Source organism: Eleginops maclovinus, chromosome 7, assembly GCF_036324505.1.
Source record: "Eleginops maclovinus isolate JMC-PN-2008 ecotype Puerto Natales chromosome 7, JC_Emac_rtc_rv5, whole genome shotgun sequence".
Lineage (NCBI taxonomy): Eukaryota > Metazoa > Chordata > Actinopteri > Perciformes > Eleginopidae > Eleginops > Eleginops maclovinus.
This window is the reverse complement of record NC_086355.1, coordinates 3,049,763-3,061,691: the sequence shown is the minus strand read 5'-3', so window position 1 is coordinate 3,061,691 and position 11,929 is coordinate 3,049,763. Positions and strand designations below refer to the sequence as shown.

Sequence of the window (11,929 nt, the reverse complement as noted above, 5' to 3'; positions counted from 1 at the left end):
TCACAGCGTTGGCATTTAAAAAGATATCATTAAAGAACAAACTTATACAGGATGAAGAGAAGTTCAACCCAACAAAACAAGGAGGTCATTGGGAGGCTTTCATAAGAAACACAGCAACACAATGATGAGTTGAAGAAGCAGAGGTTAGGTGGAGGACAGGCGGACAGATGAAGGCAGAGAGCACGTTGACGTCACGGAAATAAAATCCTGAATGGCCCAAAACACAATTATCCATAAAGGGAAAATGGCTTCTGTTAAGGGCACTTAAATCTGACCAGGCCTTGACTTTGTATTAACAGCCCTGTGCGCTCCGTTTCTTAAGCTCATATTGCACTAGTTTAAAAAAGCTTGATCCTCCCCTCCAAGAAAACCCAACAAAAAAGCAATGCAAATCATGAAAAAGTGCCTGGTCCCTATGAAAATCCTCCGAAGGTAAATAGGGGTTGAGAGGCTGTTTGTATCCTTAATCAGCCGGCTCTGCTCGCATCCCAACAACAGCACTTTATCTCTGGAGACCTGCGTGACCCGGAGACTGCAAACTCAAGAAACTGCAGTCTCAAAGTCACTCCTCAGCAGCAGCATATCTACAGAGTGCCCATAGAATACACAGGATGAAATGTAAAGAAATAAGAGAGAGAATACAACACTAAACCAGACTCCTTCCTACTAAAACTACTGCTACACTGATTTATAAATGATCTCATTGCTTCCGCTAAGAAAAAATAGTCCGTTCGACTACCGTGTTCCTGTCAGTGTTTACTTCCTGTCTGTCTTCTGCTGATTTCTCTGCCCTCCATCATCTTGTAAACTCTTTGTTTACTTCTAGAGACAGTTAAGCACACATGAATCCAAAGTATCGTGCTGCTCTCCACAAATCAAGCTAATGTTTATTGTCGACAGTTGACGTTAAAACGACCGGACTTCTTTCCGCGGATTGATATGACTGCATATAGTCCCTTGATCCTCCTTAGCAATGGCCTGTTAGCCAAAATCCACAACCTCTGGAACGTCCAAATTGACCAATAAGAATGCAGTATTCAACTACGCTGTGTAATGAATCATAGAATAGTTAAGAAAAGTTTACAAAGAAAGCACTTGCAATCTTGTTTTAGTAATTAAGTATTAGGAATTACAAGACCTGAGGTCTGAAGCCTCATTTGACCTTAAGAAACATACAGACGATAACATAACGTTTGTTCTCAGGGTGGTGAGACTAAAACAGTCATGAATCCAAAGATATCTAACCACTATTAAATATCTTCTAGGGAACACTAGTATCAAATCAGATTTCAACAACCCAATAAGAGCGAGCCTTGGACACGTTTCCCAGGACCTTGATGCTAAAAGCAACGTTTAGAGTCTTTAACATGCTCGTCAACGTCGAATTGCAGGCAAGATTCTCTCTGACGTCGATGTGAGCGGGGGTCCCTTTGAGGTCCGGTGCAATTTCTCATAATAAAGCCATCAGTGTCACATCTGCTGAGTGGTCCATTTGTTTTCTTTCTGAGACGAATGTCAAAAATAAATACAAAAACTGCTTTCACCAGGGCTGGCCGTCAGCTCAGCCACCCGGCAAGGTCGACTCCCATTTATTTTACTGAGCCAGCAGCGATGCCCGGTGCTTCTAAAATAACTTTAAAACCTGTTGTCAGGCTCTGGATACTCTGTCAGAACTACTCAGGTTTATTCAGACAGACTATTATTGTGTCTAGTCTCTATGTTTGCCATGAAGAGTTGTGACGGGGTTTTTTTCTCCATCATTCAACTGAATAATATTACTGCTGTAAAATCTCTTTCCGTGGGCTAAAAGCTTTCATTTTGAAGGGATTATTTGAAACCTCAGGAAGAGTGCAGTATTATGACCCAGCTTTGTTGAATACTTTATCGTGATTGGTCAATTGGGACATTCTGCAGGCTGTTAATTCTCGCTAAGAGACCGTTGCTAAGGAGAACAGACCATTGCTAAGGAGGATCAATGGACTATTTGCAGCCATATCAATCCGCAGAAAGAAGTCCGGTCAATTTATCGTCCGATGTGGCCAACTAACATGTGTCTTAATCCATCAGGAAAAAAACTAAGAGGAATACTTCTGGATTACTTATTTTTATATATGTGGAGAGCACGAAACATTGGATTCATGATGGTGAAACTGTGCCCAGTAAAGAAAAGTAAACTGGAACACGGTATAGGCTCTGGCTGTATTTACAGACTGGTTAATTGAAAAGCAAAATGTTGGACAGTTTTTTGGGATACAAGAGAGGGATAGAGGTTAAAAGACAGCGCTCTAAACGTTGCGTGCCAATTTGTTTATAATGACATTGACCTATTGACGGAAAGCATGTTCAATATCAGAGCAAACATTGAATTATCATTAAGCACAAAGTACAGCAGATGGGAAGCCATTAGTTCTGCAGGTTAATGGACCATAAAAAGAAAATAATGGACATATCAAATGTTGACCTCAAGGAGTAGACATTTCACAGTTGATTAAGTACTAACCATCATTGCAATGCTTAGAGTTACTCCCCTTATATAAAAAGCAGAACGGTGTGTGTTGTAGAGAAACAAGTGAAAAGTCTTTTGGAAATCTGTTACTTTATTGTCCTTACTGCAAGGGGAAACATTGTACGTATGGGCACAGAAAATCAACGGAGGGAACAATGACTTCTTGGCATTATTGTGACAAATTCCCACACAACACGGGTCACTTCGGGTCTCTCTATTATTCCACCAGTGTGGGCTGTCACTACAGAGGCCCCTTAACAAAAACAAATGGAAACAGCAAACAAAAGGTAATGGTTTTTCCCTCCAGAGGAGGATGAACACCTAATTATATCGATACGTTAACACCTAACTGTGTGAAGCGCTCATTCAAAATGCTCCTAACATACCAGGAAGTATTAATCATAGTCACACTGAACACAGGAAAGTGTTTGGTGCCAGCCAGAACATTTAGACAGTCTCACTTGGAATGAGTTCATAAAAAAAAAAAATCACCACAATAATGAAATGGTTCAGTAACAGCTACTGCAAATATGTCTTATTCAGCACAGCACTGTTTCTAACTCGGGGTACAAATGTAAACAATATTTAAATTGGTGACCTAAGGGCTCGAAGTGATTCAGCTGGAATGCAAAATTACAAACAAACTAGTTCCCTTTAATTGTGTTTCGCTATCCCTGAGAACCTTATTAATGAAAGTGTTGAATAATAAAACACAAGTCCAGCCACAGATAAAATATTTATGGTGGTCGAAGCGTGGGAGTTGAACACACACAACAGAAAATGCCACAAAAGTAATGATGATGGTGTTATGCGGACAGAAGTGGGAGGGGGTCTGGAGACTTCGTTAGTTCTTGGGATGTACCACAAATTCATCCCCTGAATTACGATGTTAGGCACGGGGAGAGCTAACGGAACCGAGCATTTCCAAGCCAAGAGACACATGGAGTTTGGTCAATTGGGCTCCTTTTAGTTGTTCAGTTCTGTGTCAGAAATGCATGGGAATAAAACAGAAAGGTACTCTTAACAAAATAAAAGATAACAAACCCCTGAATGCCCAAAGTGTAAACCAGAGGTCTGATTTCTTCCAGCGTCTCCCTGAAAGCAGAGAGGATTGTGAGGTGGAATCCATGCCTATCTTTCTGTGGACGGAGGGGAAAGATTCATGGACTGTTTACCATCACCATGCAATATTTAGCTCCCCCTACACTGTATGTAAATGAGCCTCGCTGAATCCCCTCCCAAAAAAAATAAAGGACAATGCAGAAGAATATTTGGCGTTTCATGTTCATGTTTGTTCGTCTCTGGTCCACAACCTGAAGACACTGCACGGGCACCAGGCCTCTGATTCCCCATAATTCTGCAAATCCAGCATCATGTTTTCATCTTTTCTTTAGATCTTTAAGGCCACAGTTTTTAGCAAACCAAAAAAAATAAATGTAAAGCCAAACAAACAAAAGCCAGGAACCGTTCAGAATATTGATCCTTGGGCTGAGGTTCAAACTGCTTCATAGCTACCGTGCCTTTTTACTACAGCAGCACGTTTTACTGGGCTTTTTTTTAGGTGTTAAATGCAGTTTTTTATCGAGTAATCTGCAGAAAGGCAATATTCTGGATGGTTCTGGATGTGACACATTGAAATATTGGAACAAAGAGGTGTGTGTTTCTATTTCTAGAGACACAGGAGGGTAGATGGGACTGTATTCGGACCCCTGGGTATTGACAGTCAGTGCAGCCCACACCTTTAACTATTGATGCCCACCACCCACCACCACGTCGGGCCCCACAGGGCTGAGCAGGGGTCAGTATTGCATAGATAAAGTATAGAGTGAAGCTTTTCACATAAAGTAGTCACAGTGTTTGGGCCAAAAAAAAAAATCTTGTTTTTGTCCGTGTATTTCCCGCCCCTCCCTGAAAAAGGAGTCTGGTGTGTGTGTGGGGGGGCTCTCTGTTGGGTTTATTACAAACGTGATCACCACGGTATAAAAAAGTAGCTGAGGTCATCAAGTCTCCCACGTCAGTGCTGATTGGGCCCCTGTGTCAGGGTCAAGGGTCACAGTGCAATGACAAACTGTGCAGTGCAACTCCCCCTCCCTGATCCCCCACCCCCCCCCTTCTCAGAGCTCTTCCTTCTTCTTCACCTGATCACGTCCTCGGAGGCTGCGCATGAAACTGATGAAGCCCGCCTCCTGAGGAGAATCAGACGGAGAGTCGGGGTTAAAAATCTCCTCACAATTTCACCGTTTTCATCAATAATTAAATGCCGTTTCCTGTCATTTCCAGGAGTCCGACAGCTGAAGGACATTAAGATTTAGGACTTTTTAATTACACTTTTAATTCCAATTTACTCAAATTGATGCAAAATAACAACATTGGTGCTACTGGCTGTAAAACAAATGGTAATGCACTGTATCTGGAAAGATGTTTAAAAAAGAATATTAAAAACTGCGGTTTCTATTTTTTAAAAGTCAAATTAAATATCTGAAAAAATGGATTCAAGGCATTTTAATATCAATACCATTAGCATTTCAATTCTAAACCCACTGAACCTGCTGGATGACACCAACAGCCCCTCAATGGTTCGGGTATTTTAATAAGGCTTAAGTCCTTAGCTTACGTATGCGATGCATTTTCTAAGTAACAACAAAGAGAGAGAATGAGACGAGTTGTTGCAGAACTTACCCCACGATCTCCGTTGTATTTTTCCACAAACTTGCCGTAGTTGTAGTGGTTGAAGGTCGGGTAGCCCTCCACTCCCTCCTGCTTACAGAGCTCGTTGTTCTGTCCTTTTGTGCAGTCTACAGCCGCGTACACAATCTAAGGGAAAACAGAGCAATAACCGTCAGTGGGATGTTGTACAGCGCATGCTACATAAAACAGCTTTCACAGAGAGAGAGAAACACAGGGATTTTAGCCTTTGCAGACCATTTACATGCACACAAACCCATATAACACACAACAGGAATAGGGCCTCTTTGAATGGGTGCTGCAGGTTCAGGTGAGCTGAGTTTATCTAAGGAAATTAAATAGTAAAATATCAAAAATCAACGACTCATTTATTGTATGTGGTTCAAAAATGCAGAGTCAATTTCTATAATATCAAAGTGTAAATGAATAACCCATGATTGTCCTGTCTGTGGATATTAAACCCAGAGGACACCCTTGCCTTTGTGCAACCTTTGTAGAAGTTCATTAAAAGCTTGGTCTCATATTGTTTTATAGTTCTGTCACAATGATTTAACTCACAGCTGCATTTTTTTATTGTGATGGTTTCCCTTTCTCATAAGCACTCTGAACCGTTTGATCAATACTACGAAGGAGTACACACATCACATAATGAAATGGTAATAGAGACTCATTATAATCAGCTGTAAAGTTGTAATCTACTACGACAACTTCCTGTTTCCGGCCTTGTGGCAACAAGCTGCTCACATATTCCTTTTTCCAGATTTAGACCACGAGTTCCGCCCTCCAGGTTACAGTGAAGTGGCAGATGCATTGCTGTTCAGCGGGCTGGTGGGGGGATAAAATCCCACAACAATCACTCGGACATAAAAACAACGAGAGAGATTTATGTTCCGGGGCTTTTGCATCGATTAGTGACAAGCCGCCCCGATGAGGCGTAAAAAAGCCACCGCAGCGATACGCTCAGCTTGGACAGCTCAAATGTCCGCCTCTCTGCTGCCGAGCGCCGCACATTGAACTTGTCATCGTCAAATAATCGTTTCCCGTCCACTTCTGTGCACGGGCTGGATGTGGAAATGACAGCGGGAGAAAAAACGCGTCCTGTGTGCGGGAAACCGTGAAGCGAACGCTCAACACTTCTTGTTATAATTACAAAAATACAAGAGCCCTCTTCCCCACAAATGCAGAGTATCTGCATCAGCGCCGAAGTATTGTTCGATGAGCACACACTGCTGTTGAGTGGGGGCTTTGTCTGCCTCAGCAGCTGGGGGCACAAAGGGAGGGTAGAAAGTCTAGGAAGACAGAGCCTATAAAAGGGATGCGTCAATGTGCTCCCACATCAAAAGGGATCCATGCAGAGTATATTCAGCAGGACTGAGGTGGTGTTTCACCTTTAAAAAAAGCAATATAGTCAACAGAATTTTAGCTGACAACATGGCCTGGAATCATCCTATTATTCATGCACCTGGGCAGCACCGACAGAAACCGCTCTCAGACCTCGGAGTTATTTTGAGACACACACACACTTTGGGCTGCAGCTGCAACGAGAGACATGATGTAACTGCCATGAGACTGCACTTATACTATCACATAAGTATGCTACAAATAACTATCAAACACGACACGCAATAAGAAGAGGTTCATGTTACCCAAAACTAAGTCAAATATGAAACAGAACCCAGTCATTTACAGAGCCATGGTCAGCTGGAAGTCATTCCCGGTCCATATTATTAAAGTACAGTTCAAAAGTTAGGTAAGAAATCATCACTGTATCATAAAGAAAAAACTGAACTGGGTCAGAGGGGATGTTTGGCTTAATGGTGGTTAAATAGGATGAGAATTTTCACTTCATATTGAATTGCTCTCGTGTTTTATGTGTGTGTGACTGTGTGTGTGTGTGTGTGTGTGTGTGTGTGTGTGTGTGCAGATGCGAGGACGATTAGCCAATGCTCTTGCTAGTGCTAACAGGGATAAGCTGGTGCCTGTGTGGTATCAGTCAGAGTTCCCGTGGATCGACAGGGAAAAATGAAGCCGTACGGTCGCCGATTTCAAAAAAAGGTCTGCGGCAAATCCAGTCCCTGATCGATCTTCAGGCGACAGGAGCCCCACATCATTTCATTGATCCCATTTCAGAGGAGCTGCACATTACCATTCGGCTCGGTCTCAATCCGTCAGTGTCACGCTGGAGAGCGGAGCAGTAATAACACGGCGCTGATAAACTCACACTTCCCCCTGATAAGTCTGGAGCTACAGTAAATCAAAGACAGGAATAATCTCCCCCTTTTTAGTTTGATTATTTATCTAAACACAAATTGAACCAAACAGACAGGCCCCATCGAGCTCAATTAGAAGAGAGGGAAAGAAGGCGAGGAACTCCACGATACTTCAGAAAGACAACAGAGATTTGAAGATAAAAAATGAACTGAAAAATGATAGAATTCATTAACTCCGTGGACGTCTTTCAATTACACTACACACTATTCTTTTATCTGTGACAGCTATTTGCAAGGTTTGTTTACCCACACACCTCCTTTAGTAATGATATAGCATGTAAATATAAAGGACACCTTATAAAACATAGCTGAACGATGATGTTAATTATCTTAATGCCACTTTTTGTGTATTTTAGCGTTACCTAACTGTTGACTATTGGACGGGTTTCACTCCCTTTCTGTATTGATTGTATGCAACTCCTGCAGAAAGGCTCCCATGTTGAGGTGGATATGTGTGACTTTGTATTACAACGACGGGCCTATTTTTTGTAGCTCTGGCCATCATTCACGTTAGATATAAAAGCAACAACAAACTCTTAAAAACAACCTTAGATTTGGAAGAAGGAACAAAAGGAACGTCTGCAATACTCAGTCATTGCACAGCCGTACCTGCAGTGATTCCTCTTTCAAAACGTTCCCAGATCTAATTGGTAATTAGTCTTTATAATGGGATGTTATTACTAAGAGGACGTTTTGAATGATGATGATGTACAAAAATATAAACCAGGTAGAAAACTCCATGGCTTTGATTGAGGTCTTCATCCCGGATGGGGAACAGTGCAATTAGCACCTCGGTCACGGTCAGCATCTCTCTGTTCAGACCATTAACTTAACGGTGTCAGCGGTGAAGGCAGGTCAAGTCCATAAAAAGAGGATATAATGCTCAGTTTGTTCACAGCTCTTCCAGCCAATGGGCTCCTTTAAAGCTGCTATTGATTAAAAAATGTGGGGGAAAACACAAACAGCTCCGAACCGACCCTGAACACTGCCCCCCCCGCTGACATACAGCACAGAATGTGGAGTTTTAATTGATTGCGTCTTCAAAGCCGGAGCTAAGTCCATGTTTGTCTTTGGTAAATGACGCGAGGGCAGCTAATAGAGTGTGATCAGCACCGGCCATGGACAACCCACCGGGGCTCGGCTTTATAAATAGAGAGGACGGCCAAGTAAACACATGGCCAGTTCTCAAGATCTACTCCCGTTCAAACACAAGCTCACACCTCCGCTGGCCACTGGAGGGACTACGAGAGGGGAGCTATCCTGCATTTGTGTAACCTTCACAGGTATGAGGGGATCAGCAACTGGTGGAGGAATCATCGCACAGATCCTAACTCCAAAGCTGGGGAACCGTGCCAAAGAGCCTCAAGCTGTTGTGGTCTGAAAATACTGGATATTCCGAAAGTTTTCTCTTAAAACCCAAAGTCAATATTCTTCCAAGAGGTAGGAAGGGTCTGAAAGGGGCCCTATTCTGCTCATTTTCAGGTTCTTATTTGTATGTAGTGTCTCTCCTGGGACATGTCTCCATGCTTTAATGTTCAGAAAGCTCTTTATGTCTCTCATACTGCCTGTGCTGCAGCACCTCTTTTCACCCTCTGTCTGAAACCAGAGCCCAGTCTGCTCTGAATGGTTAGCTGGCCGGCTCTGTTGTGATTGGTCAACCACTCAAGAGATGTCCCGCCCCTTAGCCTATCACGTAAAATGTGTTGGAGCGCAAGCCAATAGTGATACTTTGTGATGTAACTATGTTCAGGAAGTAAACAAAGGAGTCCAATGGAGGCGTTTGGAGGGAGGGAACTTTGGGATTTTAGCCTTTGCAGACCATTTACAAGCACTCAAACCTATAGAACCCACTACAGGAAAGGAACAAACCCATAAAAGCAGAATAGGGCCTCTTTAAACGCTTGTTTCTGGATGGCTGTTTAAAAAATGAAGCTCCATCAAGGACATATGGAAGCTTATGCTTGTTTGTGTCCCAGTTAATAAGTCAAACCTGTCTTACAGTTGATTTAATTACGATGATGTCTCCCTATAGAGACACCATATCTGTATTGTAGGGTCCCATACTGCAGATGTAATCTAAGGGCACTCTAAGAATGATGGAATAAAGAAAGGCATGTCAAAGATCCTGAAGTTGCAGCTGAAGGGCACGGAGTTATGCAGGAATAAAGCAACCTTATTGTTTCTGAAGAATTGTTACGGAGGGTTGCCTCAGAAAAATGGATAACTAAGTTATCGGGGATACGTCATCGTTCCTCACCATCTGGCAATAATTGTGGAAAATTCCAAACAAATGAGAGTGCAGCGTTGCCCGAGCGCCTGGAGAACAATGTGCATTAAGCATCTGAGTGAAACTTAAAGAGCAACAGTATGATGTTGTTTTTTAGAGTGTCACTTTGAGATGATATACCCGAGCTCAAAGTATTTCTAGACACGCAATAGTTCTTTTTTCTCTTGGTGAGAGAGTGAGTCACACAGCTACAGTAATGAGGTTTTGGAAACACTGAGGCCTGCAGGCATAGAGGGTTTAAAAAGGGTGAGAGCAGCAATGGGAGGGTGTCACAACACCAAGAGGAATGAAAGGGAGAAGAGATGGTGGAGGAAGAGTGTTGTGACTGCATGCACCTCGGATAACCTGAAGCTCCAGGAGTGCAGGAGATCGGAGGAGACTGTGACGGCTCCAGAGTTTTATTCTCTCACACTGCCTGCTCCTCTGTTCACCCCTGTCTGAAACCAGAGCCCAGTCTGCTCTGATTGCTTAGCTGGCCGGCTCTGTTGTGATGTGCCAACCACTTAGAGATGTCCCGCCCCTTAACCACGTACAATGTGATGGAGCGCTAGCTAGTAGAAGCACAAATGTTCCATAGTGATGTCATTATGTCCCGGAAGTAAACAAAGACGTCCAATGGAGGCATTTGGAAGGAGGGAATTTTAGCCTTTGGAGACCATTTACCTGAACAAAAAGCTATATAGAACACACTACAGGCAAAGGAAAATCCCCCAAAAAGCTTAATAGCGTCGCTTCAATATAAAGTCGAGGTATAAGAATACAAAGTTATTGAACACGGAGCAGAGGGATAATAAATGAATCAAAAATAGCTTGTGAGTTATCCAACTACATATGTTTGGGTCAGAGACTTTAAATCTTATGGCAAAAATAACTGAGCTGTGGGATTGCAAGACATCCCAGTTTAAGGGAACATGCAAAAAGCAGCTCATCCACTCTGCAGACATTCATGTCATTGAAACTTATCTGACACATCATAAAAACAATGCATGTGTTCCTAGAAAACCATATCAAATAATAGCTATTAAAGTGTCTTTTACTTTGAACAAGTCAATTGGACTGCATTAAATAAGGAAGTCCCAATAGATAATGATGATGCAATGCCAGTTCTTGCTTACTTTCCTACTCAGAGTCCCAGCAACATATCGATTCAGGTTTCTCTCTCGAAGGTCTGGCCGGTCGTCTCATTGACACAGAGCATCTTGTGCACTTAACCCAAGTAGAACTGGAAAACGGGGCGCAGTCTAGGAACATTTAGCTTATGATGGGAGATCTCTCGTGACTATCTAAAGGCTTTTAAATGATCTGTATTGGAGCAGAGGCTCAGCAGTCTGTGTTGTAATGATTTGACACCTGCTTGAGACACCATGTGCAATACGCTGCTCTTTTATGTTACCTTCTTCAAGGTGTTTTGTTGAAACATGCCAAACTGGACTGAATTAGTCTCTTATTTGGGTTTCTTCTGTGTGTGATGTGCAGGTTGTTAAAGACAGAATATAACCAAACTAAATCCAAAGAACTGCGATAGGAAGGAAACCTGAGTACGCCAGCCTGGAGTAACTGGAGCGTGTGTATTTTCAGTCTTTACAGAGTCTTTGTGCTAAGCTAAGTTAAAACACAGCTAAGCTCTACAATTTCACTGAACACACACACACACACCACCACACACAACTGTTGTCTTTATCTTAAGGTGTCACACACCCTTACTGCTGCTGCTGGGTGTAAATGTGTGTGTTAAAAAAGCACCGCTCACCTTTCGGTCCTCTTTGAAGAGCTCTGCTGCCGTGCTGAAGTGGGGCACAGAGTTTTTACAGTGTGGACACCCTGAGGAGGACAAGAGGGGATATTAGTACACAGCTTATTACGACACATTTACACAATTTGTAACTTAAACAGCAGCTTTATATCATGAAGCATATTCAGGATATACACCAACACATGAGCGCATACTACAGTTTAAAGAAGCAGAAGTTCAATCATGAAAAAAGAGAGAATTTGGAAAAACTCAAACTTAGAAAAAATGCCACAAATGTGAAAAAAACGACATTTTGGGGGAAAAAGTGAGATTTTGAACAAATAATTGTCAGTAATGATAAAAATTGAAAACTGAAAATAAGTCAGACCTTTTAGGGAAAAAGTGATCATTTAGAAAAATATTCTGGAATTCAAAAAAAGTTGAAATTA

General features: G+C 42.3%; 1 protein-coding gene across 1 annotated transcript in view; it reads right to left on the bottom strand.

Moving 5' to 3' along the window:
- Positions 1-2,578: 2,578 nt before the first annotated feature.
- The window catches only part of pdia5 (protein disulfide isomerase family A, member 5), a 55,840-nt gene continuing 46,489 nt past the window's right edge, over positions 2,579-11,929 (bottom strand). Inside the window, exons 15-17 of the mRNA XM_063887521.1 lie at positions 11,499-11,569; positions 5,186-5,320; positions 2,579-4,692 (exon numbers count right to left, since the gene is read on the bottom strand). Of these exons, the coding sequence (XP_063743591.1) occupies positions 4,621-4,692; positions 5,186-5,320; positions 11,499-11,569 (278 nt within the window). The 3' untranslated portion in view covers positions 2,579-4,620. The remainder of the gene's footprint in view (positions 4,693-5,185; positions 5,321-11,498; positions 11,570-11,929) is intronic.